Consider the following 19,330-nt stretch of genomic DNA (forward strand, 5'->3'; position numbering starts at 1 on the left):
GTAAATGAAGGTAGAGTGTAGAAATGTTGTTAATTGTGGTGTGCAATTTTATTTATGAAGTGCTTCATTCTATCTTGGGAATAAACTGAATTAAATTTTCATATGTGTGTAAAGTTTGGTGGGGAGGGTGTTACTGTTTCATAGTAACACCTAAAAATTAGTAGTTTAATTCCAGTAAAGTAGAATTTAAAAGTAAAGACAGGGTAGCCATGGAGCCCTTGGGTGTTGGCAGTCAGTTCCTAAGACTAGCAGGGTTTTTATAAGTAGTGCCTTTTCCTAATAGATGGTAAAATCAAATTGCCTGCACTACAAAATTCTCAATTTAAAGCATGATGGTGAAAATAATTTTAAAATATATATATATCCTCCTGGCCCAGGTTATTGGAAAATAAATAATTTTTAGTTTCTGAGTAACTTAAAGCATCCCAGTTCTTCTGCTAAGATATGTTATGAAGTATTCCTAAATTTTCTTCTTATTTTAGGAACATGCTCATAGTGGGACTTACACAAATACTTTAGAGCGTCTAGTGAAGGAGATGGAAGACACACACAGGTAGGTTAGCATCATGACTGTCTTGCTAAATTTAATGTACTGTTTGTATGACTGACTTTTAACTTACCTTTTTAAAAAAAAGAGAAATTAGGTATTTTGTGCTAGTGCTATGAGTTTCACAAGTCATTTGTGTTAAAAATAAGGTGTTCTTGTTTACAGGCTGTATCAGAAGATCATGGTTTTTATGGTATACTGCATCAATTAGTAGTATGAATTCCTTTCTGCTTACCAGAGCTAGTATCTGGTAGCTAAAATTCTTGATCAAAAGCATGGGTAGAAAAGATTTTTTTGTATTTTGTGTGTGTGTGTGTGTGTGTGTGTGTGTGTGTGTGTGTGTATCTGGTAGCTAAAATTCTTGATCAAAAGCATGGGTAGAAAAGATTTTTTTGTATTTTGTGTGTGTGTGTGTGTGTGTATCTGGTAGCTAAAATTCTTGATCAAAAGCATGGGTAGAAAAGATTTTTTTGTAGTGTGTGTGTGTGTGTGTGTGTATCTGGTAGCTAAACTTCTTGATCAAAAGCATGGGTAGAAAAGATTTTTTTGTAGTGTGTGTGTGTGTGTGTGTGTGTATGTGTCCAAAAGTATAACACATAAAATTGACCATTTCAATTATTTTTAAATACTTCACAAGCGTTACCTAGCACTCATTTGCATTGTTGTGCAACCATCACCACCATCCATCTCCAGAACTTTTTTTTTCCCTCCATTTTCCTTAACTGAAATTTTATACCCATTAAACAGTAACTCCCTAGTCTCTCCTTGCCTCTAGCTCCTGGCAGCTACAACTCTTTCTTTTACTATGAAGTTGACTGTTCTAGGTACCTCATGTAAATGGGATCATACAGTATTTGTCCTTTTATGACTGGCTTGTTTTATTTAGTGTAAGGTCTTCAAGGTTCATCCATGTTGTAGCATGTGTCAGAATTTCCTTCCTTTTTAAAGCTGAATAATATTCCATTGTATATATATACCTCATTGTGTTTATCCATTTATCTGTTGATTGACACACTTGGGATGCTTCTATTTTTTGGCTACTGTAAATTTTTCTGCTATCAACATGGGTGGACAAATTCTCTTGTGAAGTCCCCACTTTAAGTTCTTTTGCATATGTATCTAGAAGTGGAATTTCTGGATCATTTGGTAATTCTATGAATAACTTTTTGAGGAATTGCTATGCTGTCATCCATAGTGGCTGTACCATTTTGTATTCCTGCCAGTAGTGCACATAGGTTTCAGTTTTCCCACATACTCACCAACACTTGGTTTTTCTGATTTTTTTAATGATAGCCATCCTCTAACAAGTATGAAGCAGCACCTTCATACTTGTTAAATGTTTGTATGCCCACCTAGTCCAAGTTTTGAAACCAGTATAACTAGACATGACGTTTTCACATCAAGTTACTCCTTTGAGAAAGAAGTTTAGAATTATGACTGATAGCCACCACCACCCACACATATATAGAAATCAAAAAGTTTGAAAATTATAATAACCCTATGAAATTTATGTAACTAGTTGCAAACTGCTTTTGCTTATTAGAGGGAAAAATTAATATTCATTATTAATTCAAAGACTGTCCTTAAAAATAACTCAGAGAACCTCACTAAAACCTCAACTGGCCTGAAGTTGGTATATATGTGTCTCCAAGTACCTAAGTATAGGAATTACAATTAGTAAGTAAGTACTATTCCCCTTTCTGAGTTTAACAGAGAAATAAATTTGTCTCTACTGTAAAAGTCTTTTGATGAAGGAGTGGTGTGCATTGCACAGCATGTAGGATCTTAATTGCCCAACCAGCAGTTGAATTGGTCCCTCCTGCAGTGGAAGCATGGATTTGTAGCCACTGGACCACCAGGGAATTCCTGTCTACTATAAAATTCTTTTAAAGTTTCATGATTTCATGTGATTTCTGAGGTCAAATCTGAAGTTTCTCATTTAAAATTGAACATTCACAGACCAAGGGGAGAGATTCTGGTTTGATCTAATGATTCTCCTGTAGTGATAAAGCGGTGCGTTTTCTCATGTACTGTGGGGCTGGAGCTAGGAATAAGGACCTTGGTTAAATTAACTTAATCTTGGCAAGGACTCCAGAACTGGCCTCTCTGGTTGAATCCCAGCTCCTTTACATTGTGAGCTTGAGCAAGTTAGCTTTTCTATATCTGTTTCCTTGTTGTATGAAATGGATAATAATAAACTACTTCCTGGGGTTGTTGTGAGGGTTGAGTTAATAAAGTCCTTAGGACAGTGTCATAGTAGCTGCTAAGTGTTGAGTGTTGTGATCATGACAGTGACAATGGTAAAGACTACTGCTTCCTGAAAGCCTAGTTAACTGGAAGTCAAAGGAGCATTTAAAACTAGAAGGGGTAATCAAGTCAGTAGTTTTCCTTCTTTGTGATTTTTTTCTTCTCCTTTCTCTAAATGATTTGGACATCATTGCTGAAATCCTGTGTGGGTGCGTGCTTAGTCGTGTCCAACTCTTTTTGACCCCATGGACTGGTAGCCCATCAGGCTCCTTGGTCCATGGAATTTCCCAGGCAAGAATACTGGACTACCCGGGTTGCCATTTCCTTCTACAGGGAATCTTCTTGACCCAGGATTGAACACTGGTCTGTTGTGTCTCCTGCGTTGGCAAGCGGCTTCTTTACCCACTGAGCCATCCAGGAAGCCCTGTTAAAGTCCTAGCCATAAAGAAATAGTCAAGTCTGTTAATGAGTTTTTGTAGGTACTGCTTTTAGACATAAACTAAAGATTTTTTATTTTTAGGTTAAGCCATTTATTATAACATTCTTTTGATTCTCAGGCTAGATGAACTGCAAAAGCAACTACAGGAAGACATCAGGCAGGGCCGAGGCATTAAATCCCCAATCAGAATTGGTGATCACGACAGTACTGATGATGAAGATGGCCTCTTAGAAGAGCACAGGTATGTGGGGAATTAGTAAACAGCTAGAAATGTTGGTGTATGACTAGACTTGTCATGGTGATCATTTTGAAATGTATAGAAGTACAAAGTCACTATGTTGTGTAACAGGAAGTAGCAGTGTTGTAGGTCAGTTTTATTTCAAAACAAACCACAGAAAAAGATCAGATTTGTGATTACCAGAGGCAGAGGGTTCAGAGGAGGGAGGGATTGGATGAAGGTGATCACAAGGTACAAACTTCCAATTACAAGATAAATAAGTACTAGGGATGTAATGTACAACGTGAGAAATAAGGTGAACACTGTTGTATGTTGTAGCAAAGATGGTGGATGTTCACTAAACTTAATCATTTCAAGATGTATGTAAGTCACATCTTTATGCTGTATATTTTAAATTTATACCATGCTGTATGTTTTTTATACCTCAATAAAACTAGATAAATAAGTCATTCAGAGGAAAAAGCACTCAGGTAGTGTTTTTCATAAATACACTCTATTAAAAATACATTTAAAATTTTGTTTTTCATAAAATAAATGGACCATAGGTGGTGGTTTACTTTATGAATAATATATGGTGGGTTCTTAATCCATCTGGGGTGGACTTGAAAGGCAAATGTTAAGGTTAAGTTACATTTCTTTGTCTTCCTAGTTTTTCCTTTCGCACAGACACATTTAGTGACTTTGCACTATTAACTACTAGCAAAAGGTGGGAGTGGCAGAACATGTGTTCTCACGTTCTCCTTCTAATCTAGGGTTAATAGTGGTCCTAAGAGAAGGGTTTTTTGCACCCAGTTTTTAAATACAAAACTATATGCAGTATAACTGTTCAGTACTCAATAACTACTTCTTTTATTTTTTTTTCTTTTTTCCCAGAGAATTTCTAAAGAAATTTTCAATTACAATCGATGCTATTCCTGATCATCATCCAGGAGAAGAAATATTTAATTTCCTTAATTCTGGAAAAATTTTCAGTCAGTATACTTTGGATTTGAGAGACTCTGGTTTTATCGGACAAAGTGCTGTAGAAAAACTTATTCTTAAGTAAGTAGGCAAATAGACATTTTACTTTTTCCTATATAAGAATTAAAAGATTACTGACTTGATGGACTTCTTCTGAAAGGTTAATTTCTATTATGACTTACCCCGTTTCTTAGTCATCTTATTACTGTTGCTCTTTGTGTTTATTATTTAATTACAGGAAGCAGTGTAATAACAAGAGCTTACACGAGAAGTATAGTGTTTCTTCTTCACCATCTTTAGCACTTGGTTGCTTCAGGCACTACTGGAGCTTCAGCCTTTACACTTAAATTCCCAGAAGCCCCACACAACACTTTAACTTAGGGTTAGTTGGGTAGAACTTGGTCAACATGGCCATACCTAGAGGCAAGGAAGCCTGGGAGTGATTTTTATTTCAGGCAGTCAGTATGCCCAGCTAAAAACCCCATTCCCAAGAGGAAGGACATGAACAGATGTCAGAAGAGGCAACTGACAGTCCCTACCACAATACCCAGACTAGTCTAATTTCTCTCGTTGCATGGTTGTTCAGACCCAAAGAGAGAGAGCACTAATTCTGGTGCTGAACTTTTTGGAAGTACAAACCCAGGCTGACAAAAGCAGACAGTGTTCTGAGACTTGATAGGGTCTTTAACACTGCCAGCTAATGTAGATTCATCCACCAGATAAATCTGGAGCCAGGCCAACAGGTTGGTTCAGTGTGAGGCCATTGATTGAATTTTTTAATGAGTAACCTATCGACATTAGGGCAGAGTCCACCTCCACGGACTGCAATGGTTTGCTTGTTCATTTCCCTGATGTCAGATGTGGTGGTTCAAGTTTCTTGCCATGAATATAGCAGTCATATTGATTTCACTGTATTTTTTCAGATCAGGAAAAACAGATCAAATTTTTTTGACAACACAAGGCTTCCTTACCTCGGCTTATCACTATGTCCAGTGTCCTGTACCTGTGTTGAAGTGGCTATTTCGGGTAAGAGAAATGTTTTTGAGACATCATCTCTTGCTATACTTTTCAGTCAAAAGTAAACCTTTAAAATATAATCTTATTTGCATATTGCTAAAGAAAAAAAAATTCAGTGTATCAAACCCATGATTTTAGTGGGTTAAAATTAAGCAAAAAGACTGATATAAAGAGGTTACCAGAACTTCCCGGGTGGTACAGTGTATAAGAATCCACTTGCCAGTGCAGGGGACACGGGTTCCGATCCCTGGTCTGGGAAGATTGCACATGCTGCAGAGCAGCTAAACCCTTGTGCCACAACTGCTGAAGCCCACATGCCATAGAGCCTGCATGCCTCAGCTGCTGAGCCCAGGTGTGGTGCAAATACTGAAGCCCAAGTTCCTAGAGCCTGTGCTCTGCAACAAGAGAAGCCAGCGAAATCCAAGCACCACAACAAAGAGTAGCCCTTGCTCGCCACAACTAGAGAAAGTCCTGCATGCAGCAATGAAGACCCAGTGCAGCCAATAAACAAATACAAATTTAAGGAAAAGGTTTGCCAAAGAAATGCCAATGTAGACCGTGTGCAGGATAGGCAGTACTACTAGTTGTGCCTAAGACATTTCATCACACTGGTAAATCACTATTGTAGTTCACTTTAGAAAAGGTCTTCTAATGCTTATGTACCTGGAGTTTTTCTCCTTTTTCCCCCTATTTTTGTGCCAGCAGCTCCATACATTGTTAGGATTTGAATTGTATGCTAATATTCCCCCCATTCATATTTGGGGAGGTGCAAATCCAACTGAGTATTTCTCTCCCCTGTTCATATTTAACTTTTAAATTTATTTTATTTTTGGCTGCACTGGTTCTTTGTTGCTGTGTGGGCTTTCTCTAGTTGTGGTGAGTGGGGGCTACTCTTGAAGTTCGAGGGCTTCTCTTTTTGAGGGGCACAGGCTCTAGGGTGCACAGGCTTCAGTATTTGTGGGTCTCAGGGTCTGGAGCACAGGCTCAGTAGTTGTGATGCACAGGCTCAGTTACTCCACAGTGAGTGGGGTCTTCCTGGACCAGGGATCAGACCCTTGTCTCCTGCATTGTTAGGTGGATTCTTATCCACTACACCACCGGGGAAGTTCCATATTTAACTTTTAAATCCACTTAAATAATTACCTTAATTTTGTGATATCCACATGGTAACTTTATAAATATCGGTGGTATCAGAGAACTGCTATATGTATGAAGCGAGAAGTAAGGGAAACATGCAGTTTCTATTTTGGACTTTTAAGATTGCATTTCAAAAAATCTCATATTTGGCAAGAACTAGATACTCCAGTATAGTTTCTCATTCATTTTTCATATAGCTGGCATATTTGAGTGCCAGCTGTGCCAGGTACTGGAGAGAGCAGTAATAAAAAACCTTTCTGATTTCTTGAAACCCTTGTTCTAGTATAGAGGAGAAAGACCGTAAATGTCTGTACATTTATATTAATAGATATGTCAAATGATAAATGAGAGAAGAGCATTCTAGGCAGAGAGAATAACAGGTGGGACAGACTATGGGGCAGGAACATTTGCTTCCTGTGGTGAGTTGCTCACTTCTTGGATTCCAGTGATTTTTTTTTTTGTTTTTTAAACAATCCTAATTAAATCAAAATTTACCTCCAAATATTTTTTATCTAGTACTAATTATCTTTTCTATAGCTCCCCACAATATACCTCATCTAACAGTCCTTCAGTTATTTTAAACAACTATCATGACTCATCACTTCCCACACTAAACATTCTCAAGTCCCTTTACCGGTCATCCTTCTGAATGACCTTTAGCTTGTCACTTTCACTCCTAAATTGTTCTTTGTTCTCCCCAATAATGAACAAGTGCTCCATATAAGATCTTTATTGCCAGCAGCTTCCAGCAAGACTCTACCCATCAACCCCCGCCCCCAGATATTTATAACAATTCAGAACCTCATTTGTTGTCAGGCCAGGATTCCATTATTCTCTGTGTAATATATTTTTTCTTAAACTTACAAGTAAGACTTTGCATTCATCTGTGTTTTCATCATGTTGATGTGGACCCATCATTACAGCCTTTAAAACCCTAATAATGACATACAAACATACCTTCATGTAAGCAGTTTTTTATACTTTTTTTCATATTTATTCTTTGAAAAGCAAACTAATAATCATTTGTGCTTTTTTCCATGTAAGACACTTTGTCTCATTTCTTCTTTTCAATTCCAAGTCTGTTTTTCATGATGGAGAGACTTAGAAACATATATATATATTTTTTTTTTTTTCCAGAAAATATGTCAGAATTCATTTTTTTTCTTTTTTTTTTTTCAGAATTCATTTTAATCCTATAATCCTAATAGTTTGAAATTGGACTGTTAAAGTAATTGAAATGTTTGCCTCTTCATGATCTTATCATGTGTCTAAGTGTAGTTGACCAGAAAGACAATGTGAACAGAATATGGGCTGTTTTATAAGTTTTTTTTTTCAGATAACTATAAATTATTGAGTTATTTTCATCTTGATACAGACATGTTATTATTCTTATTAATCGCTTTATAAGTATTCCTTTGTAGTGCTATATCATGATTGATTTATTTAACCCAATCTCAATTGACAGACATTAGATTGTTTTTTACATATATATCTCTTCTTATTTATCTCCAAGTTCTATATTGCCACCAGACTTTCCTGGTGGCTCATCTGGTAAAGAATCCGCCTGCAATGTGGGAGACCTGGGTTGGGAAGATCCCCTGGAAAAGGGAATGGCTACCCACTCCTATATTCTGGCCTGGAGAATTCCAAGGGATCGCAAAGAGTCGGACACAACTGAGAGCTTTCACTTTCACTGTATTACCCACCTTAAAGTTCATCACCCCCTACAAAAAGGTTGTTTATCTAGAACTTGTCCTGTAACCAGGAGGCCTTTGAATGATTCTGCCCCTGTTGGCAGAGTGTAATGACTCAAACATCATAGCAGAGACTTCTTTTCACATAGGTTGATTTTGAAATGACACAAGTTATATGCCTGACTGAAACCAGAGTTTAGGCTATTCATTCTTACATTTTAGATTTAAATTTAATATAATCTGTGGTTCCAAAACAAAATAGAAGCATGATATGTGTCCTCTACAAAACCACTTTAAAATAACTTTTGAGATAACCAATACGGGCAGGTATTTAACAGAGTCGTTGCCTCCATGAACCTGCAGTTAACCAGGCGAGGACCCACCCTTTACGATGAGCCCACTGTTGCAGGCTCCCTTCCTGTTCTCTCTGGGCTTGCTTCTTGCTGGCCCAGCCCTTCCTGCACGCATTCTCCAGAACCGGCAGGGTAGCTTTTCCTGGATAACTGCGATGCAGGGAAGGACCCTGGGGTGATCAACAGCCTGACTCTGGAACCTGACCCCATTGCCATTCCGGGGAACTTGACCATCACTGCTGAGGCCAAGACCAGTGCTGTCCTCAGTGATCCTCTGAAGGTGGAATTAACTGTGGAGAGGCACATAGCTGGCTTCTGGGTCAAAATCCCATGTGTGGACAACGTTGGTAGCTGCACCTGTGACAACTTCTGTAATATGCTTGAAATGTTAATTCCCATTGAGGAACACTGCCCGGAACCACTGCACACCTATGGGCTTCCCTGTCACTGTCCCTTCAAAGAAGGTGCCTACTCACTGCCCAAGTCTGACTTCATGCTGCCCGACCTGGAGTTGCCCAGCTGGCTCAGCACGGGGAACTACTGCCTGCAGACCATCCTGAGCAACAGCGGGAAGCGACTGGCTTGTGTCAATATCTCTGCCTCTCTTAAAGGCAAATAAGGTGGCACCTGCCACTGCAGAATGAAGAGGGTGAGGAAGGCATCCTCTTCCTCTGTCTTACGTTGGTCAAGGCCAGATTCTACTCTCTGTCCTTCCTCAAGCCCTTTTCTACAATGTTGATGTTCCCCCGCTGAAAGTCATCTTATACCACCTACAGAGTTTTTAACTGTGGGCCAGCAGCCCTGACCTAAGGGAGGATGAGCCTGGTGGTTGTTGACAGCCCAGGACACCTACTGGGGTGGCTGCTGCACTTTCAGCCTCACTCCCATGGCTTTCTAAGAGCTTAACTCATTTTCTAAGGAGGCTAACATGTTTTATGACCCCCACGTTCAGACCCAATCTTGGTTTCCTGAAGTACCTTTATGATTTTTCTCATTGATTTTTTATGTCACTGACCTAAAAGCAGAGTGAAAGTACTAACAGTTTTCATTTTACTCCCACTCCCTCTTACAAGGAAGGGTCTGAAGGAGGTGATCTAAATCTGTTCCTCTGTTAACTTCTATAATTTAGTGTTCTTTTTCTAGACTTGCCCAGTTAACAGTGGGGTATAGTGTATCCTGGAGAGGCAGGGCTTGTGGAAGAACAACTGAGAATGCTCTGTGTATTTAAGATAGTCTGCAAATTCAGGTGCTTTCAGGGCAAAGCGTGGTGCATCCGTGAGTGATGAGGGCCACAAGAAGCATGTTGTTTCCAGGCATATCTTGCCTTTGTATAACAGCACTAATCTAAGGCAGCTGCTGCCCCATCTCGGGCTGGGGCTCTAATCAGGGATGTGGAGGCTGGGCTGAGCTGGAAAGGGCACTTCCAGTCTGTAGGGTCAGTTGCTGTCCAGTTATTGCCAGTGAGTTCCACAGGAGACTGTGGGCCCAGCACTACCAAATATTCTCAACATTTTTCCCCTCAAGAGGCCAGAAATCCAGACTTTTATATGAAATCCATTTTTAAATATTGACAGTGAATTTTTTTTTTAAACACTGCACAGGCAGAAGGGGCCAAACAGACTTGTCAGTAGGGAAATCTGGCTCATGCGAGGCCAGTTCATGGCCTTGGATGTAAGAACACGCATGCCTTGTCCTTTTAACCTTGAGACAACTCCAGCACTGTTTCTCCTTCTGTGGGGCCAAATCCATAGTGCCTGAGCCTGCAGGCTCCTCTGATGCTGGGGGAGTGAGGTGGCCTCAGAGCTAGGAGCTCAGGGCCTCTTGCCCTGGCCCAGAGTGTTGTCAGGGTGAGGGAGTCAGAGCCTGAAGAGGTGGCCCCACCAGCAGCCATTCTGTGGAGCAGGGATCCATGATGAGAGGTGGAGTTATATCAGGTGCCTGGGTTTGTTCATCATCCTGTCCTCCTATGACCAGCCTCAGGTTCGGGGCTCACACGAAGCCTGGAATGGTAATAAATCTTTTTGACTTGCTAAGAAAAAAATAAAATAACTTTCGATATGTTTTGGGTTTTTTAATGTCTGTTAAACTTGAGATTTTATTCCCAAAAGTTGTCTTGTAGAAATTACACTAATTATATGCTTCCGTATGTTAATTTTTGTACATAAAAAAGCCTGAGTAGATCAAAGTATAAGGACAATGACTTTGCATAAACATTACCAAATAGCCTTTACAGTTTTTACCAAATCACACTCATATTGGGCATACTACCTCTTTCCTAGTACTCTTGTGAACACTGAGTATTAATTATCACAACTCCTGATTTTTACCAATCCTGAAGTCAACTAATGATATGTCTTTTTTTTTTTTGCATTTCTTTGATTATTAATCATACTGAGTAGCTTTTAAAAATTCACATTGACATACTAATTTGTATATTTATAGAATGTTTTTTACTAGTTCGTGATTTGATTTTTGCCCGTGATGTGACAATCAGCTTAGTAGCCTTCTCCTTTATGTTCTTTCGGTTTCATGGTATGATATGAACTAGAAATGTACTTTTGATCATTTTAAATATTATATTTGTCTAATTATAAGTAAAAGTTGTAAAAAAAGAAAAAGCAGCGTGTTAGAATGGAAAGGGCTCTGACTTATGAATCAGATATGTGTTTAAATTCCAACTCATATATTATGTTGGGTGGAGTATGTTAATCTCTCTGACCCTCTTTGTTCTTTCTTCTCTCTCAATACGCTTTATCTGCTTTGAACAGATGATGTCCGTTCATACAGACTGTATTGTATCTATGCAGATTCTAAGTACATTAATGGAAATAACAATAAGAAATGGTGAGTATATAAATTTACTGTGATTAGTAGCGTGAATTTTTGGTTGCTTTCTACATGATCTCTTTCATATTACTGAACGTTAGGATATTTGGAAATATAGAATAAAAAATTATTTTTAATATAAAGTCTTTAATAATAAAATGAAACTCTAATAAAGAGAGTGCATTCTAGTTGCATTGAGAAAAGGGGTATAAGATCTTACAAGTGGCAGCCATTACCTAATTTTTACCAAGTCATGGCCTACTGTGCTGGGTAAAGAGAAATAGTTTATTATTTAATTAGCCAATTAACTTTGATGGCTTTTTGGTGAGCAATAGTATTGTACTGATTATGCCTGAGAAGTTTGAAAGTATCCACTGTAAGAGTATGACAGTTGCATTCTCACCTTTGGGCTCCCTTATGATGAAACAAGCATTATGATTTACCTGTAAGACTTGCGACTGCATAAACCCTGTACATGATAAAATCTTTGTGTTAGCAGTATTTGCTTTCTTACTGTTGTTTTCCAGTCTTCTCAAAATGTTCCTCCTATGTTACACCTTTTTATCATCCATCACTCAACAGATTTTGTTCATAAATGTCATTTCCTTCATATTTATTTGAAAATCTATAATTCCTTAAAAAAAAAAGAAAAATCTATAATTCCTATATGATTATTCTAAATAACTATATAGTTATTACCTGCTGCTGTTTCTATGAAATCATGGTAATAATCCATGTTTCACTTGCAAACTATCATCTTAAAACTGAGGGTTTGTGAACCCAGGATTTGGGATAAAATATTTTCTTCTGTTAACTAGATACCTTCAGTGATTCACCAATTTGGCCCTGGATTCCATCATTGTCTGATATAGCTGCTGTGTTTTTCAATATGGGAATTGATTTTAGATCTTTATTTCCTCTGGAGAATCTTCAGCCAGACTTTAATGAAGACAATCTAGTGTAAGTGTTCTTTTCGCTGTTAACTCCAAAAATGATCTTTTAAACGATTTATATAACAACAGTTAATATTCATTTGATAAATTCAGTATTCATTCTTGATTTTTTAAAATCTCTCAAAGTCGAAATGGATCTTGAATGAGAGACATTCTTAACATCTAAATCTAAATGTCATCATCATATTTAACAGGGAAAAAATTGAAACATTTTTAAATTTAAAAAAAAATTTTTTTAATGAGACTATGCATTGTTATTTATGGCTATTTGGAGGTTACTGGCCAAAACAATTAGGCCATGAGCAGCTACTGCTGCTCAGTCACCTCAGTTGCTTCAGGCTTGGTTGCTTCTGGCTTACCCTCAGCCCCACCCCAGCCACCCTCCTGTGGGCCGGCCCGAAGGCATGCCCTCTGCCCCAGAACAGGGCTGCCTACAGAGAGAAGCTCTTCACGTGGTTCCATCTACCTGATCATTTTCGTATCTGAGCTCATCAAGTAAAATACATGGAGAGGCCCAGGACTTTGGAGAGGCTGAAGGAAAGATACAGTGGGAGCTGAAGGAACTGCAGGCCTAGCTGCTTGCCCACACCAGCAAGGCTCTTCTGTGTAGTGGAGTCCATGATCTATAAGAAGAAAAGGAACTTTCTCCATCAGCTCCCCTTGGAAAAATTCTGAACTACCGAATCTTCATACAAACCCTTTCTCTATTCTCCGTGGAAAAAATTGTTTAATTCAGGGGGAGAACAAGATGGCAGAGGAGTAGGTGGACATTGAGTACATCTCTCTCCACAGATACATCAGGAATACACCTTCAGACACAGAAGTGCATGCCAAACACCAAGAGCGGACAGGAGTACCTGACCAGCAGAAAAGAATATACAGGCCCCCACCCAAAACTCGAGATCAAGCCCTGAGGCTTTGGAGTGGGAGCACTGACTCCAAGACCCTAGACTACCAGAAAAGTAACCCTAGGAGGTATTAAATAGTGAGAACTCACAGAAAGGAAACCATTGGAATACAAGACCTGGCATCACCCTACCACCAGTGTGCAGGATGCCTCATTTAAACAACAAACAAAACAAATATACAAATCCAATCATCAGCAGACAGGATTACCACCTCACTCATCAGAGGAGAAACAAACAAACCAAAACTCAGCACAGATCTCACCCTGTAAGAAGCTTACACAAACCTCTGGACCAACCTTAGAGGGCAGAAACCAAAAGGAAGAAAGAATTCAGCCTTGAAGCCTGGGGAGAGGAAAACTCAAACACAATAAGTCAAAATAATTAAAAAAGAAAAAAAAGATAAAAAGATTGGAAATGGTGAAAGATTCACTGTTTGCAGAAAAGGTGATTTAAATGTATATACATAGAAGCCTAAGAGTCAACTGAAAAGCAATGACAAACTAGTAAGAAAATCTGGTATGGATGCCAGGGTACAATGTTAAAGAGAAGTTACTAACCTTTGGATATATGAGCTAATTAAAAGATATACTTAATTTACAATAGTAAGAATGAAAAATATGTTAAATACCTAGGAATAAGCTTAAATAGAAGTAGTGTACATGTGTGTAAAACTACTAAAGAACGAAAAAGAACAGTAGGAAAATTCATCATAAATACATTAGAGCTCCCCCTAAGGTAAACTGTGAACTTGGTGAGACCTTAATTAAAAATTAAAACCAACACAACAGTGTAAATCAACTATACTTCAGCAAAATTAAAGAAATGCCAGTCAGGTTTTTGTTGAGACAAGGGGAATTGGGACTCTACAAGTGATTCTAAAGTCATACAGAAAAAATAATACCCAGGAAAGTTTTGAGAAAGAAATTATGAGGCAGGACTGACCTTAGCAGATAATAACATGGGACAGGTATAGAGATGCAAAGCTCCATCAGTGGAAGAAAATAAACCGGAAAAGAAAAAAATACTTGGTAAATGCTAAAGGTAGTGTTTCAAAAATAAGGAAAGGGTGAACTATTCAGTATCTGATATTACCCATTATTTGGGAAATGAGGTGGCTTTCTAGGAAAAAAAATGTTTCCATACCTCAAACTGATACAGTAAAGATTTAAGTGTATATAATGAAATCATAAAGTAATAGAAGAACTTTTAAATAGTCCTAGAGGAAGGGAAGATGATTTTGTTTGAACGTGCAAAATCCATAAAAGGAGATATTCAACATATTTGACTGTTTCCACTGTTTCAGTCAAATATGTTAAATACAGTGGAACTGTAGTGAGTCCCTTGAACTGCAAGGATATCAAACCAGTCAATCCTAAAAGAAATTGGTCCTGACTATTCATTGGAAGGACTGATGCTGAGGCTGAAACTCCAATACTTTGGCCACCTCATGTGAAGAGTTGACTCATTGGAAAAGACCCTGATGCTGGGAGGGGTTGGGGGCAGAAGGAGAAGAGGATGATAGAGGATGTGATGGCTGGATGGCATCACCTATTCGATGGACATGAGTTTGAGTAATCTTCGGGAGTTGGTGATGGACAGGGAGGCCTGGCGTGCTGCGATTCATGGGGTCACCAAGAGTCAGACACGACTGAGTGACTGAAGTGAACATATTTGACCACTTTTTTAAAGAAAAATCTCTATGACAGTAATCATCATAAACAAAAGTCAAAAGAAAATTGAGGGGTGGAAGGGAGAATATGTATATCATAATAGTACTGTATTTACTAGTTTTGAAAACCCACTTTTAAGTAGACCTGTGCTGTTTAAACCCAGGTTGTTGAAGAGTCTGCAGTACTATACGATCATCAGTTGATTAAATCTTCAGATGTATACAGGGCCAATTATACCTAATACAAGGATTTTAGACTTTGTGCTGGGTGGGTGATCCAACCCCTGCATTGTGTAATCGTCCGCTATGAATGAACTCTGGTCACGGATAAAGGCTTAATTTCAAATTAATAAGAAAATGTTCAATAACTATTAGAAAAATAGGCAAAGGGAGTAAATAGAAAAGGAAAAACAGTTCTTAAACTTTATGAAAATATACTCATGTTTATTTTTTTTTAATGCAAATTTTTGTTATTTGGTATATCCAGAACGAAAATCTTCATCTCTCCATCTCTTTCCACCGCATACAGGATTCCTCTTTGTTGCTTAGATGTAACCTGTATCTGAAAATATCTTAGATAGCACATTTTCATATGAAGACTGTATTCTGTCAATTTAAATAGAAAACATAATGCTTTATCAGACCATTTAAAAACCCCAATATTTCCCCCCAAAAAATGACCAAAATACTCAAATACCTATATTTAGAAAGTTAATACTATTTTATTATTTAACATTTAATGAACTGAGTAGTATGTGGTGATTTTGTATGTATGTAACAGATTTGAATTTTTTCTCTTCACTATAGTGAACAGGTACTACAGTGAATATAGTGAAGTAAAGATAAAATGATTTCATTAAGACATAATGAATGCCAATAATAGTTTTTCTGATTGATTATTTACCAACTGAAGAGTTGCCTCAGTCAGGTTTGGTGACTGCAGTCAGGAGGCGGTGGCTATAAGTTACTGTTGCTGTATAGTGGTAGGCAAAGATGAACACAGATGAGCAAGAGTGAGCTGGTGAAGCATAATGAAATATCTGTTTAAACAGCGTGGAGCACAAGACTAAATCCTGTTGAGATATGATCACAACTCACTCTTCTCTTACTAGGACTCATGTGCAACCTATCTATTTTTGCTGTTATGTGTATGGATATTCACAAATATGCATCCAGATAGTAGATTTGAAGATTGTTAGAGTAAATATTCAGATAGGGAGAGTAAGACATTAAAGGATCCAAGTAACAGTTCTTTAGCATTAGTTTGCAGGATATGCAGACTTAGTTCTAACCCTTTTCTATTCTACATTCCGTTAATTGCTTCACATTCCTGTGTTCTCTTCCTGTACCTATCTCACAGCTATTCTTACCTGTTCATTCCTAGCATCAGCCTTATTCAGATCCTCCTCTCATGTCTAGCATGGCAAAAATCTTCCTCCTGGGAGTGTCCCACCTCTAATATACTTATTCTTTTCACTGTTACAGGCTTCCTTTTATGAAAATTTTCTTCTCCACTTTTAAACCTTTACACCTGTATTTAAGACTCTACAATTGATTCTGACCTGTTTTCTATTTTTTTTTTCTGTTTTCTATTTTGTTCACCCTTTTGTTCTAACCAGATTGACTCTCTTGCTCTTCCTTCACATTAGCCATTGTTGCATTGAATCTTCCTCATGCAAGTCCCTCACCTCCATCCTCAGTGTCTGCTTATCAAAATCTTATCTGTCTCACTTCTTGAAGCACTGTTCATTTGAGTGGAGCTACCTATACTTACATATTTTTACTGTGTGCCAGACATGGTTCTGGGGTCTTAACATATAGTACTTCATCTGATAGTCACTACAACTACTCAGATATTTCAAAAAATAAAAAGGTTCTGCACATTGTAGTTATAGGAGTATCTCCAAGATACAAGTATTAAAGCATTGGAGAGAGGTATATTCATATTTATTTGTATGTATATAAAATACCTATGGGAGGAAGGACTGAAGCTAGTAGTGATTGTCCATGGGAAGGGGAAATGAGCAGCTGAGGGCCTAGACTGCAAGGACCATTCTCTTCAGCACACTGTGCCTTAATATCTCTTAACCTTTTTTTATCCATATGAAAGGGTTATTTATTTTTAAAAAAATTAAACAAGAAAATATTACCTATATTTTTGAGGGCTAGATTCATTTGTCTCTCTGCCATGAACCTTCACTGATTTCCTCAACCAAAATTGAAATGCTTTAGAATTGTTTATATTGCTGTGGCAGTTTTATTGGGCCACTCATGAGTCTCCTAAGTATTTTGAGTTCTTTGTAGTCAGAGCCACCTTCTATATAGCTCTCAGACACCAAGAGCAACAGGGAGGTTGCCTTATAAAAAGCAGCTGTTTGAGGGAAAACTAATGTATAGATGGAAATCAAATTTACCTGGAGTGGGCGATAGCTGATTAACTCAGACCTGACAAAGACTCTGGGAAGTAATAGAAATGTTCTATTTCTTGGTTGGGATGGTGGTTACACTAGTGTATACATATTCATCGAAATTTTAAATGTGTATATTTCTTTTATCGTATGTAATTATACCTCAATAAAATTTTTGTTGTTCAGTGCTTCTCAGAATTTTATTCCTAATGTCTCACTGCTTTATTCACTTTTCTATAGTTCTGAAACACAGGTGACATTGGGAGTGAAAGAAAATGAAGATTCATCTTACAAGCCAATTTTTTCATCTCTCCCTGAAACTAACATTTTAAATGTGGTTAAGGTAGGAAAAAAACTGTTTTGTGTGTCTTTAGCACAAAGCTGGAACCATTTAGTTTTTTGCTTGGTGATTTTCAAACAAAATCACTAGTGTTTTACCATGGCATTTCTAGTGTCTGACATTCCTTAGCAATATTCTTTGTTTTAAAACTTGATTTTACTGTTTTTATTTTTGTTTTAATATTACGAACGAAAGGGAACTTTAAATCAGCGTTATGTGATTAAAATAGTTCTAGGAATACCTTTACCAAGAAGCTTTTTGAAACTAGTATTTTTGAAACCAATAATTTTCTAGAATTAGAATATACAAAGAAAAATTGTTTACAGTATACCTTAGTGACCAAGAATTAATAAGTGTTAAAACATCTTTAGCGACTAAATCAAACCAATAGTGATATTGAACTGTTAAAATCTTGAAAATTAAAAATGGACAATAAAATATTTAGCAATTCAGCTATTAACATGAATGTTTTTTGCCTTTTCCTAGGCAGCTAATGTTTTGGTTTCTGTATAGTTCCTGTTTGCATTTTTTATCAAAAAGTGTTTATACTGTAAACTCTTCAAGCAGAATATATTTCCTAAAGTTGTTTTGTCTCTGATGTATGTCAAAGTTTCTAGGCTTGTGTACATCTATACATCCAGAAGGTTACCAGGATCGTGAAATAATGTTACTGATCTTAATGTTGTTTAAAATGAGTTTGGAAAAAGAATTGAAACAGATTCCTCTAGTAGACTTTCAGAGCCTCTTAATAAACCTGATGAAAAACATCAGAGATTGGAACACAAAGGTAACATTACTTAAAACTTTAGTATTGCTTTTTGTATAGCATCACAGTTTGACTGTCGTAGTGCATGCAGAATTGACAGTTTCTAACCTAAGTTGAGATCTTCAGCAGATGAAAACTTAACTGAGGAAAGGACTATCTTTGCTGGAACTGTGTTTAATTCATGAAACTGAATCTTTTCTAAAACTGAAGCTGTTCATTCAAAAAATGTGTTAATGTTTATTGAGCCAAGTGTTACTAATACAGGTGCTAGAGATAAAGCTGTGTGAAGACAAAACCCTTCCTCTCCCTGCACTTTTTAGTCAAAGGGTTAGGTTATAAGCAGTGTAAATGTAGATTATAGTATCATACTAAGTTATAGTAAATGCTACAAATTACAGTAAAGCTGGACAAGGCAGGGATCCTCTGCTATTTGATGTGTTAGGTTTTTTAAAATTACGCTTTTCGACATTTTTTTGGTAGAAGGTGTCAAACGTGCTAAAGTAGGGGAAACAGTTTAATGAACCCCTAAGTACTTATGACCCAACTTCAGCAATTATCAAAACGTGATCAATCTTCAGCTTCCCAGGTGATGCTAGTGGTAAAGAACCTGCCTACCATTGCAGGAGACATAAGGGATGTAGGTTCGATCCCTGGGTTGGGAAGATGCCCTGGAGGAGGCCATGGCAACCCACTCCACTATCTTGCCTGGAGAACCCCATGGACACAGGAACCTGGCGGGCTACAGTCCATTGGGTCGCACAGAGTTGGACATGACTGCAGCAACTTAGCACATCACACAATCTTATCTCTTACCCTTATCCTATACTT

General features: G+C 37.7%; 1 protein-coding gene and 1 pseudogene across 2 annotated transcripts in view; both read left to right on the top strand.

The window, feature by feature from the left end:
* The window catches only part of SLF2 (SMC5-SMC6 complex localization factor 2), a 42,409-nt gene that overhangs the window by 11,214 nt on the left and 11,865 nt on the right, over positions 1 to 19,330 (top strand). For both annotated transcript variants that reach the window (XM_065923139.1, XM_065923140.1), the window contains exons 6-13: positions 483 to 553; positions 3,352 to 3,474; positions 4,345 to 4,512; positions 5,355 to 5,457; positions 11,401 to 11,476; positions 12,277 to 12,418; positions 17,637 to 17,739; positions 18,347 to 18,523. In XM_065923139.1, coding sequence (XP_065779211.1) covers positions 483 to 553; positions 3,352 to 3,474; positions 4,345 to 4,512; positions 5,355 to 5,457; positions 11,401 to 11,476; positions 12,277 to 12,418; positions 17,637 to 17,739; positions 18,347 to 18,523 — 963 coding nt within the window. The remainder of the gene's footprint in view (positions 1 to 482; positions 554 to 3,351; positions 3,475 to 4,344; positions 4,513 to 5,354; positions 5,458 to 11,400; positions 11,477 to 12,276; positions 12,419 to 17,636; positions 17,740 to 18,346; positions 18,524 to 19,330) is intronic.
* LOC136160060 (ganglioside GM2 activator-like) lies at positions 7,816 to 11,391 on the top strand (annotated as a pseudogene).

Source organism: Muntiacus reevesi, chromosome 2 (genome assembly GCF_963930625.1).
Source record: "Muntiacus reevesi chromosome 2, mMunRee1.1, whole genome shotgun sequence".
NCBI classification, from domain to species: domain Eukaryota; kingdom Metazoa; phylum Chordata; class Mammalia; order Artiodactyla; family Cervidae; genus Muntiacus; species Muntiacus reevesi.